This window comes from Leucoraja erinacea, chromosome 13, assembly GCF_028641065.1.
Source record: "Leucoraja erinacea ecotype New England chromosome 13, Leri_hhj_1, whole genome shotgun sequence".
Classification (NCBI taxonomy): Eukaryota; Metazoa; Chordata; class Chondrichthyes; order Rajiformes; family Rajidae; genus Leucoraja; species Leucoraja erinaceus.
Window position 1 is genome coordinate 36079309 of NC_073389.1, and position 18769 is coordinate 36098077.

At 39.9% G+C, this 18769-nt stretch overlaps 1 protein-coding gene across 3 annotated transcripts in view; it reads right to left on the reverse strand.

The window, feature by feature from the left end:
* Positions 1–18769, reverse strand: part of sh3kbp1 (SH3-domain kinase binding protein 1) — a 177144-nt gene that overhangs the window by 1662 nt on the left and 156713 nt on the right. For all 3 annotated transcript variants that reach the window (XM_055644906.1, XM_055644905.1, XM_055644907.1), the window contains 4 exons: positions 8654–8763; positions 7027–7173; positions 2972–3207; positions 1713–1776 (listed from right to left, as the gene is read on the reverse strand). In XM_055644906.1, the coding sequence (XP_055500881.1) occupies positions 1713–1776; positions 2972–3207; positions 7027–7173; positions 8654–8763 (557 nt within the window). The remainder of the gene's footprint in view (positions 1–1712; positions 1777–2971; positions 3208–7026; positions 7174–8653; positions 8764–18769) is intronic.

The window sequence follows — 18769 nt, forward strand, 5'->3', positions numbered from 1 at the left end:
GCAGCATCTATGGAACGAAGGAAATAGGCAACGTTTCGGGCCAAAACCCTTCTTCAGTCTGAGTTTCTCCAGCATTTTTGTGTGCCTGGGATGGAACACAGTTTGCTGGATCTGCATGAGGCAGCAGATTTACTTGCTGCATTATGCTTCTTGTAGTCTTCACTTTCAAAGAAACAGGCTGGTATTGACAACATGTTGAAACAAAACTTAGCACCACCTTGTCACTGATACAGTGCACTTTAATGATGGAAAACCGTGCAGACTTTGTTGGATGTGGGAAAACACAGTATAGTGGATTGTGGTGAAAACTATTAGGTTTTGGTTTGCAAAGTATAGGCTGCACTTCTTAATGACAGATCATTATAGCAAAATGGAATGCATTTCTTATACTTCCTTTACCCTAAAAGTACTTTTGAAATCTGCTTATTATTATAAAGTTGTGTAATTTAGCTATTTCCAAACAGAAAAATGTTTTGGAGAGGGTAGTCAAGAGATAATTTTGGCCAGGAGTGCCTATTCTTTGACTAGTGCTATGTGATCTTGTGTCTCATTAGGACTCTGATTTAAGGTCTCTTGACTAGGATAGCTATGCCCCACAGCAACAGCGTGGAATTGCCCCCAAATCCTAAGGAACTCAAAAACAGCTTTATAACTGTTGAAGCACAGATAAAGAAAGCTAAGGTGGATGGCCACCGTCATTTTCCCAGGGTAGGGGTGTCTAAAGTGAAAGGAGGAAGATTTAAAGTGGACCCAAGGGACAATTTTTACAGACACACAGTCGTTTTTATGGAGTAAACTGCTAGAAAGGAAGTGGTCGAGGCAGGTACAATTAAAATATTTAGAAGACGTAGATGGGTTCATAGATAGGAAAGGCTAAGAGGATGGGCCAAACTTTAGCAAATGGCATGAGCTCAGGAAGGCATTGTCGTTGACATGGATGGATGCTTTAGGACGTCTCAGCGGATAACTCTGATTCTAAGAAAAAGCACTGATGGTTAAGCCATTGCTGGAAATTTGTGGCCACCACCTATCAGAAGGACGTAGAGGAGATTCAGCAGAATGTTACCTGTCAGGGGAAGTGTTTGAATTTGTTTTCTGGTCTAGCCAGAAGTGGCTTTTGACCGGGGGTGGGGGACCACACATTCCTAATATCAGTGTACAAATTAATAGGCATTGATAGTGTAGTTATGAAGAAACTCTTTGCCATGTCAGAGGGTATAGAAGTGAGAGGATAGAGGGGAGCAAGAAGTTTCATGGGTGTTTGGAATCTAGAATGAAGTGCCCAAAAAGTTAGTTTGGGGCACATGCTCTCACACCATTTAAATTGCCAAGGCCAAGTAGGCTGCACATCAAATGCTGGTGAATGGCAATAGCTAACTTGGTCATGCGAGCTAAATTACCTATTTTTCGTGTTGTGTGGTTCTACGACTCAATGTTCATGACCACAGGAAGTTACAGAATGTTTTAGACATTTTTTTGAAATAATAATAAAAAGTAGAAATTGATTTTCACTTAACAAAATCCTAAAAACAAGTGTGTGAATGCCTGCTTTTAGAGGTATCCATGAAAGTATAAATAATGTTCATAATATTAAAATCATTTGTTTCATTCAGTATTATTCATTGATATCTATATATCTCATATTTATGAATTAATATTGTACTTTGATAACATTGCAATGCATCTCAATACTAATTAAAGATACAACTCACTTGTAATGAAATACGAATCTTCTTTTCTTCATCTAACTCGTTCATCAACTGTGTAATTTCTTTTCTGTCAAAATGTCAGTATTTTACTCAGGTTTGTACATTGCAGGGCTTATTCCATTTAGCAGTAACTTTTTCCCCACCCAAAACTATTTTCAATAAAAACAGAAAATAATGGGAACGTGGGAAGAAAAACAACCCGTTATTCATATCGGTGTCCAAAATAAATCATTCACCAGCCACAAATGTGGTTACTGTATGTTTAAGAAGGCACTGCAAATGCTGGAAAATCGAAGGTATACAAAAATGGTGGAGAAACTCGGCGGGTGAGGCAGCATCTATGGAGCAAAGGAAATAGGCAACGTTTCGACCCAAAACATTGCCTATTTCCTTCGCTCCATAGATGTTGAGTTTCTCCAGCATTTTTGTCTACCTGTGGTTACTGTATGATGTTTTATCCACACATACTAATCTAGCAGAAACCCTCTTATACATATAGTATATTCAAGTGTACATTTTACTAAACATTTGCCACAATCTAACAACCAGAAAATATTGAACATTAATCTAATAAATATGCAATCGTGTCTTATAATTTTACCAATATACATCTAACAGCTAAAATTCTAATGTGGTGTGGCAAAGAGTACTGAGAATATGGCTAAAATGCTGTCTATTACTCATTATTTATTGTTAAAAGTAATCAAGAAAACAGATTTGAAGAAACAAAATCAAAATCTTGCTATTTTTCTCTAAAATAACATTACGAATTCACATTATCAGAAACTCAAGATTAAACCCTTGGGCTGGACTGTAGGTAATTGATATAAATCCCTTGAGATATACATTTCTCTTAGATGAACAGTATGCGTGCTGCTACGAACTCAGGATTTTGTTAATTAAAATATTTTTGTTCAGTTTTATGTTAGTGTCATGTAACCTATTATAATCTGTTTGTGGGGGAAATAGATTGGTGAATTACACTGCTTAATACATGAGAAGCTTTGTAATGAAAAAAGGAATCATCGTGTCACATCTTGGCTACTAATTCATCTGTGGAAATATGTTATACAATAAAGTCGGGGAAGGTGTCACATGGTTTATTGATTTTTTAAAAATGATTTATGAAATGCATGCAGAGAGGCAATACTAACATTTTTGATTTTCGTAACTAGGATGCTTGCTGATCCTTTCAGTTTACAGTCAATGGTTTCCTGCATATTGAGTGTGTCATTGATACCCAACAGATAAAGGCAACTCACTTGTGCTGTGACTTCATCATTTCAATAAAACTTCTCAATTCTTTCACTTGTGCTTTTAATTCATCAATTGGATCTTGATTCTTGTCACTCTTTGGCTTGAGATCAGTATTGTACTGTACCGGCAAGTTTGACCTCTGTCCTCCAGCAGAGGCGAGATTGTGATGGAATGTGTGGATATTACTTCCAGATGGCAAAATTGGAACTCCTGGTTTCGGTGGCAACGTTTTGTCAGATCCCTAGGATAGTGTAAGTGTAGAAAAAAAATGAATTTTGCCAAATCAATGCTCTGAAATTGCACAGATCTCAGTAGCAAAACATATCAGGCATGAAACTTACTGCAAGATTTACAAAGATATGGATAAGATCCAAATCAAATCAAATAATTTAACAGCAGATATAGATTGTTTGAAATTAATCCCATTCCTTATGTTTGAAATAAAGTCTTCAAAAAGCACTAATAAGCATGCAGGTACAGCGGGCAATGAAGAAAGTGAATGGCATGTTAGCCTTTATAACAAGAGGAATTGAGTATAGGAGCAAAGAGGTCCTTCTGCAGTTGTATAGGGCCCTAGTGAGACCAAACCTGGAGTATTGTGTGCAGTTTTGGTCCCCTAATTTGAGGAAGGACATTCTTGCTATTGAGGGAGTGCCGCGTAGGTTTACAAGGTTAATTCCTGGGATGGTGGGACTGTCAAATGCTGAGAGAATGGAGCGGCTGCACTTGTATACTCTAGAATTTAGAAGGATGAGAGGGGTCCTTATTGAAACATATAAGATATTAAGTGTTTGGACATGCTAGCGGCAGGAAACATGTTCCAGATGTTGGGGGAGTCCAGAACCTGGGGCAACAGTTTAAGAATAAGGGGTAAGCCATTTAGAACAGAGACAAGGAAACACTTTTTCCTCACAGAGAGTTGTGAGTCTCTGGAATTCTCTGCATCTGCCTCATAGGGCAGTAGAGGCCGGTTCTCTGGATACTTTCAAGAGAGAGCTAGATAGGGCTCTTAAAGATAGTGGAGTCAGAGGATATGGGGAGAAGGCAGGAACGGGGTACTGATTGGGGATGATCAGTATGATCACATTGAATGGCGATGCTGGCTCGAAGGGCTGAATGGCCTCCTCCTGCACCTATTGTCTGTTGTCTATTGACATTCTGATTTTTCAATACAAGATTTAGATGTCCAACACCAATTTGTTACCAACTCCTATTTCATAACATTATTTGGTGGAAATGGCAACAGGGTTATGGGATACCCCTTGTAGCAAGATGCTTTTAAAAGACCATATATTTTAGATAGAACCTGAAAGATTAAAATTGGATATATTTTTAAAAGACCTTGAATTATAGTGTTTGTCTGCATCCTTGAGCAGTTTACAGTTACCTAAGGGGGCTAAAATGAGTGATCCCTTTGTGCTGGTTTTCATTCGAGTCTCCTCTCATGGAACATAGAACAGTACACAGCGGCGGAAATCCCGGGGGTGACAGGTGGGACACGCCCCTCCCCTCCCTGTTTTGAGAGGTGGGGGACAGTCCCGTCCCCCTCCCCCCCAATTTTTCTAATCCATATTTTAAAACCCGGTGAAATCTCTGCTTTCCGTGAGACAGTGGGGGTGGGACTGCTGATGGAGGGCACCGATTGGACAAGAGAGACGTTGGTCAGCAGGCAATGGGGGCGGGACATGATAATTCACCGCAGTGATTGGAGGAGGGAGACGTGCCAAAACACTCTCAGCACAGACCTGCGCCTCATCCGCAGCCAGGATCTATCCCGGTTTTCCGGCGTGTCCCGTCCCTACTCGAGTCCCCCCCATGCCCGCCCGGGGGTGGCCAGAGAGTTCCCCGAGTTACTGCTTTTCAGCTCTATTCCCAGAGCATCCTGCTTCAGTCCCTCCACTCATTTTGTTTTGTTACGGAGTTGAAAACATCCTGCTCTAAGTCACAAATATCTTTATTGTTTTGTCATTGCCCCTTCCTGTTTTCCTTCATCTTGTGCCGCCTTATTCGAGGCAAACTACCTGGTTTACACAGAATAGACACAGTTCACTGCATATATGCAAGCTGGTATGAATGGTGTATGGACAGATATTAAAGGTTTTGTCCAATATTAGGCATAGAAACATAATTTAAGAATCGATCCTTTCTATTATTTTTCTTGTTGCCCTTGGTAGCACCCCCCTCATGCACACACAAACTGCTTGACTACAAAATCTGGAGAAAAGGAATAGGTGACATTTCGGGTCAAGACCCTTCTTCAGACTGAGAGTCAAGGAAAGAGAAACAAGAAATAAAGACAGTAGAGAGAGAGAGATATCGAACAAATAAATGAAAGATATGCAAAAAAGTAACGATGATCAAGGAAAGGTGGAGCCCACAATGGTCCATTGTTGGCCGTGGGCTAGGTGATGAGTTATACAGACAATGAAACTCAACAGGACATCAGTGAAACTAGTATGACGACTTGCCAAACACTAACTCCTATCCCCATTCCCACACTGACCTTTCTGTCCAAGGCCTTCATTGTCAGAGTGAGGCCAAATGCAAACTGAAGAAACAACACCTATTTTGCTTGGGCAGCTTACAAATCAACAGTATGAATATTGATTTCTCTAACTTCTAGTAACCCTTGTATCCCCCTCTCCATCCCTCTTCCACGCTGGTCGTCGTAGTAGTTTCACTAACATCCTGTTGAGTTCATTAACTGTATAACACGTTTTCACCTAGCCCACCACCAACAATGGACCATTGTGGGCTCCACCTTTCCTTGATCATTGTGACTTTTTTTGCATATCTTTATTTATTCTATATCATCTTATATATCTCTCGTTTTCCTTTTCCGACTCAGTCTGAAGAAGGGTCTTTGACCAGAAAAGTCACCTAATCCTTTTCTCCAGAGATGCTGCCTCACGCAGTTACACCAGCTTTTTGTGTCTATCTTCAGTTTAAACCAGCATCTGCAGTTCCTTCCTACACATTTGACTACAACCTGTATAAATTCACTTTGCCCTACAACTATATTTGTAATAATCAGACAGACCTTTTGGATCAAGGATGACTCATTTCCACTCAGGTTCTGTGGGTTCTGAGATGGCTGGTGAGGCTTGAATGGGACACAATGACCCTACAATTGATACGTAAGGAGTATAAACTAGGTTTCTCCACACCACTGCAATGTTCCAACTCCACTTTGAGCAGCCATAAGCCAGGGATCAGTAGAACATGAATTTTATGCTAGCTCCAAGGTCTTCATCGTCAAACATACATTTCCTCAAATAAACCAAAGATGATGGCAAATTTATTTATTGTTCATGGGTCACGCTGAGCAGTGGCTCCAGAGATATGAAGAAAGATCCATTTTCTAGGGGTTTGTTAGGAACCTTTAAGATCAGGGGACAGGGTTGAAGAGTGGAGGTAGGTTGATAAAATATCTTGTTGAGTGCAAGACCTATTCTTTTGTATGCTCAGTAAAAGAGTCCGAATGCATGGGCTGACCTCTGAACGCATGCAAGCATCAACAATTTCTGTCAACTGCATGGACTGGTTCTGGAACACAATCACTGCAGGGTAAACTTCCCCGTTAGTTCTGAAGATGAGCTTCACTTCTGCTGAAATTTTGCTGGAGGCGAGATTCAGTATCATGGCAAGAAAAGTCAAAAGTATCAGCACAATGACATAATTATATCGTACTGTCTAATCCATAATCATATCACGGATATGCCACAACTTTCAGCTGGTTGTTAAGAAATCCAAACCAGCATATTGTGGCATAGAGGAAAGCATTTACTCCTCTCCCACTACCCTAGTCCAGTTAATCATTGTACACTTCCAAGCTTTTGTTTTTTCTTAAACTTTTGCAGCTTATGTTTGTGTCTAGCAAGTACCTTTAGTTCTGTAAAATATTCTCTGTTCACACTAACATTCCTAGTTCCCGCGGTTCACATCAATGCTGATATAATTAGATGACTTTTGTAAAAATATTATTTTTTCATGTTTTAACATTGACTATTCCAATGTGTAGCTGCAAGAAAAACACAGACACACACCTCTGATAACTCACCGGTAACAAAGGAATGGGTCTGTGAGCTTTCTTTATGACCTCTTTTACTTTTGCTGTGTTGGATTCAAATTCTATTCTTTCATGCTCTTCTCTTTGATCCTCTGGCGAAACTGGCGAGTCCAAGTAGTCAGGGCTGGAAAGTGTTGGCTGCAACAAGGGAAAGAAGAAATAGCAAGAATTGGCAGTTGCTGGGGAGCAGCCCGAACAACAAATTGGGATAGATCAGAATTAAAAACAAATTTAATCCGATTATGGTTCCCTGTCCTAAAACATTAACTTGGGTTTCTCTAGCTAAAGATGAAGCTGATCTACTGAGAATTTTCTGGTTTGTTTTCCAGGACTGTGGCCACTCATTATTTGCTTTGCTTGGAAATACATCTGTGAAGTAGCTTCATTCATATTGTGGGTTCAAAATGTAAATTTCTGTGAAAAATATGCTTCTGCAGATTTGTTTTGTATGTGCAGAACGGCAACAACATGACATTTAAACGCAAAGCAATTAGAGGGCAAGATACATTGGATGGCAGGTAATGGATACAAAACATTGCTTATATTTTCTATATTCTGCTTTATAATAATGATAATACATTTTATTTATGGCCGCCTTTCAAGAGTCTCAAGGACACCTTACAAAAATTTAGCAGGTAGAGGAAAAACATGTAAGGGGAATGAAATAAATAGTAGAGACATGACTAGTACACAAAGTAAAGACAGAATTCAATACAAAACACAATACGAGGCAATTAATACACATAAGAAAAGGGAGGGGGACGTGGGGCTAAGGATAGGCAGAGGTGAAGAGATGGGTCTTGAGGCGGGACTGGAAGATGGTGAGGGACACGGAATTGCAGATCAGTTGGGGGAGGGAGTTCCAGTGCCTGGGAGCTGCCCTGGAGAAGGCTCTGTCCCCAAAACTGCGGAGGTTGGACGTGAATGGAGAGGAGACCAGCTGATGTGGATCTGAGGGACCGTGAGGGTTGGTAGGGGGAGAGGAGGTCAGTGATATATGGGGGGGCCAGATGGTGGAGGGCTTTTGTAGGTGAGGATCAGGATTTTGTAGTTGATCCGGTGGGAGATGGGAAGCCAGTGAAGTTGTTTGAGGACTGGAGTGATGTGATGCCAGGATTTGGTGTGGGTGATGAGTCGGGCGGCTGCGTTCTGGACCAGTTAAGACTCGGTTGATGTAGGTGGAGCTGATGCCAAGGAGAAGTGAGCTTTAATAGTGTGAAAATAAACATGCGCAAGTTCTAATTCTGTTTTGACTTCACGTTTATTTCAAGGTCAGCGTTTAACACCCATCCCTAAGTGGTAAATTGCCGAGCATTTTTTGTTTAGTTTTATGGGTTTTTTATTTAGTTTAGACACATCACGGAAACAGGCCCTTCAGTCCACCGTGTCCATGCCGATCATCGATCACGCGTTCGCACTAGTTCTATATTATCCTGCTTTCTCATCCACTCCTTACACACTGGGCGCAGTTTATAGTGGCCAATTAACCTATAAACCCACATGTCCTTGGGATGTGGGAGGAAACCGGAACACCCGGAGGAAACCCATGTGGTTACAGGGAGAACATGTAAACTGCATTACAAGACCGATTGTAACTGTTAATAACGTGACCACATACTGATGTAAAGACTTGTGATGGTGGTCGCCGTCCACTGGCTTTTGGTCTGGAGGTTGTGGGATGGTTGAGTTTCTCAGTGGAAGTGACTAAACTGTCAAAACCTGTTACATCTACACGACAAAAGAAAGCAGTGCAATATTAGAAATGAATGCTTCAGACAATTTATATATTGTTTTTGAACATGAATAACTGAGTAACTCTGCAAAGTGCTCATTGGCAAACATTGCACCTGATGAAATCAAAAGATAATATTGCTAAGTCTCTGCTCCCTCTCCAGAAGTACAATGAGATCTCTTTCCCACAACAGTGAAATACCTCATCAAAATCGGTTAATATACTGATCAGCCAAATCAGGTAGATCACACCATCTTTGTTCAGAATCTACAATACCAAATTCTAAGGGGAGTAAGAGGCGACCGTGGCTGACAAGGGAAGTCCAGGACCGTAGAAAAATAAAAGAGAAGACGTATAACATGGCAAAGATGAGCGGGAAGCCAGAGGATTGGGAAACTTTTAAAGATCAACAGAAGATAACTAAAAAGGCAATACGGGGAGGAAGGATGAAGTACGAAGGTAAGCTAGCCAAGAATATAAAGTAGGATAGTAAATGCTTCTTTAGGTATGTGAAGAGGAAAAAAATAGTTAAGACAAATGTGGGTCACTTAAAGAGACGAGTTGAACAGATGCTTTGGTTCGGTCTTCACTGAGGAAGACACAAACAATCTCCTAGATGTACTAGGGGACAGAGTGATGGTGATGGAGGAACTGAAGGAAATTCACATTAGTCAGCAAATGGTATTGGGTAGACTGATGGGACTGAAGGCTGATAAATCCCCAGGGCCTGATGGTTTGCATCCCAGGGTACTCAAGGAGGTGGCTGTAGAAATTGTAGACGTATTTGTGATCATTTTCCAATATTCTATAGCTTCTGGATCAGTTCCTGTGGATTGGACAGTAGCTAATGTTATCCCACATTTCTAAGAAAGGAGGGAGAGAGAAAGGAGGGAATTATAGACCAGTTAGCCTGACATCAGTGGTGGGGAAGATGCTGGAGTCGACTATCAAAGATGTAATAGTGGCACATTTGGATAGCAGTAACAGGATCGGTCCAAGTCAGCATGGATTTACGAAGGGGGAATCATGCTGGACAAATCTGGAATTTTTTGAGGATGTAACAAGTAAAATGGACAAGGGAGAACCAGTGGATGCAGTGTACCTGGACTTTCAGAAAGCCTTTGATAAGGTCCTACACAGGAGATTGGTGGGCAAAATTAGAGCACATGGAATTGGGGGTAAGGTATTGACATGGATAGAAAATTGGTTGGCAGACAGGAAACAAAGAAAAAGGATTAACGGGTCCCTTTCAGAATGGCAGGCAGTGACTAGTGGGGCGCCGCAAGGCTCGGTGCTGAGACCGCAGCTATTTACGATCAACAGTACCCTCCATAATGTTTGGGACAAAGACCCATTATTTTTTAATTGCCTCTCTATTTGAGATTTGTAATAGAAAAAAATCACATGTGGTTAAAGTGCACATTGTCAGATTTTAATAAAGGGTATCTTAGTTTCACAATGTAGAAATTACAGCAGTGTTTATACATAGTCCCCCGATTTCAGGGCACCATAATGTTTGGGACACAGCAATGTCATGTAAATGAATGTAGTCATGTTTAGTATTTTGTTGCATATCCTTTGCATGCAATGACTGCTTGAAGTCTGCGATTCGTGGACAACACCAGTTGTGGGTGTCTTCTCTGGTGATGCTCTGCCAGGCCTGTATTGCAGTCATCTTTAGCTTATGCTTGTTTTGGGGGCTAGCCCCATTCAGTTTTCCCTTCAGTATATAAAAGGCATGCTCAATTGGGGTTAGATCGGCTGATTGTCTTGGCCACTCAAGAATTGACCATTTTTTAGCTTTGCAAAACTCCTTTGTTGCTTTAGCAGTATGTTTGGGATCATTGTCTTGCTGTAGAATGAACCGCTGGCCAATGAGTTTTGAGGCATTTGTTTGAACTTGAGCAGACAGGTTGTGTCTATACACTTCAGAATTCATTATGCTACTACCATCAGCAGTTGTATCATCAATGAAGATAAGTGGGCCAGTACCTTCAGCAGCCATACATGCCCAGACCACTGTGTTTCACAGATGAGGTGGTATGCTTTGGATCTTGGGCAGTTCCTTCTCTCCTCCATACTTTCCTCTTGCCATCACTTTGATATGTTAATCTTCGTCTCATCTGTCCACAAGACCTTTTTCCAGCTCTTTTAAGTATTTCTTGGCAAACTGTGTCCTGGCGATCCTATTTTTGCAGCTAACCAGTGGTTTGCATCTTGCAGTGTAGCCTCTGTATTTTTGTTCATGAAGTCTTCTGCAGAAACTGGTCATTGACAAATTCACACCCGATTCATGAAGAGTGTTTCTGATCTGTCGGACAGGTGTTTGAGTTTTTTTCTTTGTTATAGAGAATTCTTCTGTCATCAGCTGTGGAGGCCCTCTTTGGCCTACCAGTCCCTTTGCGATTAATAAGCTCACCAGTGCTCTCTTTCTTCTTAATTATGTTCCAAACAGTTGATTTTGGTAAACCTAAGGTTTGGCTGATGTCTCTAACAGTTTTATTCTTGTTTCTCAGTCTCATAATGGTTTCTTTGATTTTCATTGGCACAACTTTGGTCCTCATGTTGATAAACAGCAATAAATGTTTCCAAAGGTGATGGAAAGAATGGAGGAAAAACTAGGTGCTGAGAGCTCTCTTATACCTGCATTAAAGAGGCATTTAAACACACCTGAGCAAATACAAATGCCTGTGAAGTCATGCGTCCCAAACATTATGGTGCCCAGAAATGTGGAGGGACTATGTATAAACACAGCTGTAATTTCTACATGGTGAAACTAAAATGTATAAAAATAGCCTTTTGCAGTTTAACCACATGTGATTTTTTTTCTATTACAAATCTCAAATTGTGGAGTACAGAGGCAAATAAATAAATGATGGGTCTTTGTCCCAAACATAATGGGGGGCACTGTACATTAATGATTTAGATGAAGGAATTAAAAGTAACATTAGCAAATTTGCAGATGACATAAAGCTGTGTGGCAGTGTGAACTGTCAAGAGGATGCAATGAGGAAGCAGGGTGACTTAGACAGGCTGGGTGAGTGGGCAGATGCAGTATGATGTGGATAAATGTGAGGTTATCCACTTTGGTGACAACAATAGGAAGGCAGATTATTATCAGAATGGTGTCAGGTTAGGAAAAGGGGAAGTACAATGAGACCTGGGTGTCCTTGTACATCAGTCACTGAAAGTAAGCATGCAGGTACAACAGGCAGTGAAGAAAGCTAATGGAATGTTGGCCTTCATAATGAGAGGAGTTGAGTATAAGAGCAGAGGTCTTTCTGCAGTTGTTCAGGGCCCTGGTGAGAACACACCTGGAGTATTTTATACAGATTTGGTCTCCTAATTTGAGGAAGGACATTCTTGCTATTGAAGGAGTGCAGCGTAGGTGCACGAGGTTAATTCCCGGGATGGTGGGACTGTCAAATGATGAAAATGTAGCGACTGGGCTTGTATTCACTGGAATTTAGAAGGATGAGAGGATATCTTTACAGATACATATAAAATGATTAAGGAATTGGACACGCTAGATGCAGAAAACATGTTCCCGATGTTGGGAGAGTCCAGAAACAGATGCCACAGTTTAAGTATAAGGGTAGGCCATTTAGAACTGAGATGAGGAAAACCTTTTCCACACAGTGTTGTGAAATTCTCTGCCTCAGAAGTCAGTTGAGGTCGATTCACTAGATGCATTCAAAGGAGAGTTAGATAGAGCTCTTAGGGCTGGCAGAATCAGGGTATGGGGAGAAGGTAGGAAAGGGGTACTGACTGTGGATGATCAGCCATGACCACATTAAATGGCGGTGCTGGCTCGAAGGACCGAATGGCCTACTCCTGCACCTATTATCCATGTATCTATGTATTTAAGCATCATTTTCACTTTGGCCAGCTACTGATTTGTCAACATTATTGTACATAAATGACATGGCTGATAGGCAGCCAATATACAACCACACCCAAGTTGCCTTTCCACTGAAGTATGGCTGATTGCGCATGGAAAAGCAAAAAGCAACAGATGCTTGAAATCAAAAAGAAAAACAGAAAATACCAGGAATATGCCAAAAACAGATTTAATGGTTCAGGACATTGCTGGTTTTCCTTTTCCCCGAAGCTGCCGGACCTGCTGTGTATCCCTAACATTTGAGTTTTTAGCAGTGATATTGTCCACTTCACACTGCTGTCAAACTTTAAAACTACCCACCATTCAGTAACTAAGTTCAAAGCGGTAATTTATTCTTTTAAAAAAACGTGTAGAAAAGTATATTCTTTTGCCACTTGATGAAAAGCCCTTTACAGATTCACAAAATGGCACCAGGGAAGAGGACATTTTGCTTTGAGTCCAAACCTGATCTATGTTAGGGTAATCCAGGGCGTCCCACACCTCACACTTTTCTTTTCAAATCCATTATTTTCAGATATTCACCCAGCCCCCTTTTGAATGCAACAATGGAATTGGCACCACAGTAGAAAATTCCAAATCCTAACCATTTGCTGTGTAATCATATTTTTTCATGTGTCACTTGATTTAGCACACAAGTTAAGGTATATATTTTGATCCTTGTTGGGTATGACCTAAATAATTGTTCACATTATATTAAACAGGGTGAAAGTGAAAATCAAGCAAACAGAAACCAAAACTGTTACCAATGATACAAATCATGTTGTTTCAGACTCAATGCGAAATAATCTAGAATGATTCTGAAATAATCTAAAATGAAACAAGAAATTAGGTGCTTCAGTTAAATGCTGGAAAAAAAAAAATCAGAGAATACGTTATTGTTCTGTTCACGGTAGAGAAGACAGATTAGAAATGTTCAAAATTACATAAAGTTTTGAAAGAGCAAATCGGAAAAACTTAAAGGTAGATAAAAATACTGGAGAAACTCAGATTCTCCCTGCCCCATCTATGGTGACGTTTTGGGTCGAGACCCTTCTTCAGACTCAGGAAAAACGTGTTTCTTTTCAAATGGTTATAAATTGCTAGGCTTTAAACAGCAGTAATGGAGAGTTTTTTGCCCCAGATGTTAGTTTGAGGATGTGATTGTGCAGAGGAGCTTCACTAGGATATTGCCTGGATTACAGAGGTTTAGTTATGGGGAGAGATTGAAAATGAGGACCTGTTGCCCTGCAGCTAAAGAGGCTGAAGGGTGACCTGACAGAAAGATATAAAATTATGAGTGGCCTTAATAGGGTAATCAGAATCTTTTTTCCCCTCTGATAGTTTTAAAAAACAAGAATACAGTTAAAGATGAGAGGAAGTAGATTTGTAGGGGATCTGAGGGGTTGATATCTGTATATCTGCTGTGTGCCACCAGGAAGTGGTGCAATCAGTTCCAATCAATCACTACGTTGAAAAAGGTATTTAGACGTATAGTTAAATTGGCAAGGCATAGAGGAAACATTCCTAATGTGCATCAATGTAGGTAAGAACAAAAAATTGTTATGGACACAGTGAACTTAAAGGCCTCTTTCTTGCTTTATGACTCTGACTCAATAACTCCAACGAGTAATTTACAAATACCGTGCAAAGAAGATAATAGTTTTCCACGGAAACAATCTTATCAAGATAAAGCATGACAAAGTTTGACAAATAAAGGCTTAGTAGGTAAAAACCAAAGATCCTATAGCAAGCAAGATAGTGCACTCGACGAAAAAGACGTAGTAGGGTCATGGGCAGATTCATGGGTAATCTTCGGCCCCATTTCCGTAACCGGCTTCCGTTTCCGCACTACTATCTTTGCTTTGGCCATAGCGTCCACATCTTGTGAACAGTGTGATCAAATGAATTACAGAGTGCAAGTTTAATACAGACATTAACTCAAACACAGCACATGAGCCATTTAAAAAGAGATTAAAAAAAAAACTTAAAAAGAGATTTTTTTTAAAACTTAAAAAGAAAATTTAAAAACATCAAAAAGAAAATTAACAGAATTATAATTTATTGACATATTAAATCAAAAAATACCAGAATTATCATTAACAAAAATAGGGTCTAACACTATATCACACACACACAACTGTTCCCCCCGCATGATTACACTAGGGGGATGCACTAACAAGTAAGCAGGCTACATCAGAGGTTTAAGAGTGCACTATCTTGCCAATGGAAAAAACGAAGCACATAGATCAAGTTAAATGCACAATTTTAGCAAAGGTTCAGTAATGGTACTGCAACACTGAAATTTCCACACTGTGTACCAAACTTGTCCTCTAGCAACTTGTATTTCTCACCAGGTTTAAAAAGACTGAAATTCTCTACCAACAAAACCATCTTTAATGCTGAAGTATACTTATGGACATTATGCTACAGAATAGTTGTATTACAGCTAATGTGCAGTCTGAGGTTGCCACAACAAGAACAACCAGAATCAGGCGCAAAGATTGAAAGATGTTTGCGTCTGGATGCAGCTGAAAAATAAGCTTAAAACATCCAAAGTATACTACACACAGGCTGGATCACAGCACATCTGAGGTTCCACAGAGAACTCCACATCTGTCCAAATGCTAGTCAGCACATCTAGTCCAGGAGTCACATCTAGTCCAGCACCATATCCTCATCATATAGAGCTGAGGGTCCAGGTACACCTCAAATCAGCTTTACACCATCCATGGCGGAGGTATCCAATGCAATGCCATTCATTAAAAATGTAAGCGAGGCTGGGTATTTAACGCCTTTAATGAATTTACATAAGTAAAGTGTTTTTGGATACACTTTGCAATTCTAAAATAATCTTTATATTACTTAAAATATTTAACTACCTGAATAAATATCAACATTTCTAAATATTACAGGTCATCCAAGAGATTTAGAGATATGGGAAATAGTGCCGATCAGAAGGCCATCAACATGGTCTAGAGGCATGGGGTTCAGGATCTGCTGCCTACTTCGTCTCTGACATTCATGGGCCTCTCCCGCTCAAAGAACTGCTATGTCAGTAATACCAACAGCAAATTGGGAACCATGTGCCACAAAGGGTAGATGCAGCCTCAGGGATCCTGCAGGAAGCAAACGGGAGATATATGCCATTTTCCTTTTCTTAAAACAATCAAATATTACAAATCTCCCATTTTATTTCCTCTCCAATTTTCCTTTCTCATGAGTAAATGAAGTTCTTGGATGCAAGGACGCAGCACTGCCTCTACTCTTCCATGAGATAGCATCATATCAGGAGACAATGGAACTGCAAGGAAGCACCATTCAACTAAACATTGGTGATGGGGGTTTGATTGGGTGGTTGCTTGACTTGAATGCTGCAGTCTTGGCCTTCACCTGGGAATAGACCTCACTGTTTGTCCATGGTTTCCAGTTGTAGAACTGGAGAAATTGGAGAATTCAATATTCATACTATTGGGTTGTAAGCTACCCGTGGAAAATAAGGTGTGCCTCAAATTACAGCAATGCATCAGAAATACTTAACTGGCTGCCAAACGCTTATGGTTGTGAAAGGTGCTAGAAAATGGAAGTCCATCGTTTCATGAGGAAAGAGTAAATTACATAATTACGTGATCTGAAGAGAACAATCGCCAGAACCCACATAGAGTATATAGCACAGCAAAAATGCTCCATGGTGGTTGGCAAGAAGATTATCAAACTAATTATTACAGTAGACATGGTCAGGGGCAATTTCTACAGGGGTTCTTAAAAGAGAAAGTAGGAGGATTTGAGCTTTAGCCCTTGATAACTGGCTACCATTAGTGAGGCAATTGAAGATGGATATGCAACATGGCTAGAGATTAAGTGTAGATCCTGGAAGAGTTTATGGTCAATTCTTCAATCAAGGTATTGCTTCACTGGAAGTCAATGCAAGCCAGTGAGGACTGGATTGATAAGTAAATTATCCTTAATGAAAACTCTGATGTGAAAACTAGGTTTTCTGATGAATTGGCAGTTTATGGATAAAAGCCCATCAAATGTACATTGGAATAGTTAAGTCAATAGATGACTCAAGAGTGGAAGAGGGCTTCACACAGATGAGTGGAGGTGGGGTTGTGCAGTACAAGAGTGATCGAAATAGATGCCCAAAGTACTGAACAGTGGTTAGTGCAGGTGTGTAGTCCAATATTTCAAGTTTAGAAGCTCAATTTTAGAAGATACCAGAGCAAGGATGGAGTCAGTGGCTGAGGAACAGAATAGCAGGAAGGTACAGAAACAATAGAGGAAAATTTCACTTATCTAATACTGAAGACTGGGCTGACAATTTAGCAACAGGATGTGAGGATAAAAGGAATCACAAAGAGAGAAACATGTTTTTCAAATGTCAGAGCCTGCATGAAAAGATAGTCGATTATACTTCTATAGTGGAACTCACTTACATCACTGCTCAATAGAGCTTAATCAGAAAACCGATCACTGCAAGTAATCAACAACTTAGAGTCTTTTTTACAAAGGTTGCCTTTTCGTTTCTGGATCCTCATGAATTTGACACACTGAATAGAAAGGAGTATCTGCATATGTGCAATGTCTCAAGTGCACAATTTCCACATTTCCACAAAATTCAGTTATGCATGTGTAGCTAGCAGATGGTGAAGGTCATTCGTGAGATTTGTTTCAGTCAGGTTTGGAATTGAATTACTGTACAGGGTCCAAGTCTTCCCTCAAATTTTCCCTACCATTTACCACAATCTCACCTGGCCCCAAATTCACCTCCCAACCTCACCAGATATCCACCATAACTGATTATGGCTCCAACCACACCCCACCCCCTCCCTCACATCCCACAGCCAATTATAACCAAACACCCCGAACACTTGACCGTGACCTTCGTGTTAATTAACATTTATACCTCTCACTGGTGTAAATGTCAATTAGTAAGAAGACATTTCTCCCACTCCCAGGCCTCTTTAGCACAGTACCTTCCATGTAGTTTTTGCTTTATTGCAAAGCAAATAAAGTAAAACATTTGAACATCATGCACAAAGCTTCCAAGCAACTGGCATGAACCTTTGCCAGTGTGGAAGAATTTCTACGCAAGCATTTTTGCAACAGAATAATTCTTTCCACACACATTAAAAAACGTTGAGGCTGACCCAATACTTTCAAAACTGTTGTATTAAAACTTGTAACAGTTCATTGTTACTGTAGAATAACTGGAATAGTTAGACATTCCTAATTAGACATTTGATTGCACTGAGATCTGTCTAGAAACTACTCATTGCGATAAATGGAAAGCGAAGAAGCAGAAATAACTCAAGAGCTCGAAAGGCTGTCAAGAGGAAGTCAGTCTTACCCTCAAAGGGCATGGAAGTGTAGTTACCCATGGTAAATAGAAGTGAGAGTTAAAAGGCTTACAAGGAGTGATGGGAAAGGAAAGCAAAGTCGTCACATGAAAGGAATGTCTGAAAACAATGAGAACAGAACAGAAAGTTACTGAAGCAGTTTTGACATTTAAATGTGTATTTGTTATATCGCTACAAAATTCATGCTTAATGTTAAAGTTTATCATTTTATAACAAACTATTTACCAAATAAAATGGATAGTTTTCTTTAACTCTCAAACTAACCATTTAATTAAATACAAATTGTGAATAATGGCCGGGTTTTGCAAATGTATATCTTAAGTCCTCTGAAGCGAATAGAGAACCTTTTCACATTTTATTGTGTTATGTTGACTAAAACAATTGTAGAATCACCAATTTTATAAGTTAGTCGGGAAATTTGAAAACATAACAGTGAAAACTTTAAAACTGCAGTGTTTAGAGAATGTTTTGTAGATTATATTTAAATTGTTCTCAGCTGGATTAATGGTCCAACCTTCTAGGCACATGTTGTGAAAGAAATAATTTAAAATCATAAATATAATGAAGTTGATAAACACCTTCTTTGTCTTGCCCTGTATTAAATTTCATTTAAACAGACAATATCATTTTGAATCTGTAATACATTATTTTTCTTCACCTCTTATACCATGTTACCTACAATTCACTCGATTCTGAGGCCATGCAAGTAACACATTTCTAGGATTGAGACTGAAAGTTGAGCAATAAACCCTACACAAGCTAATT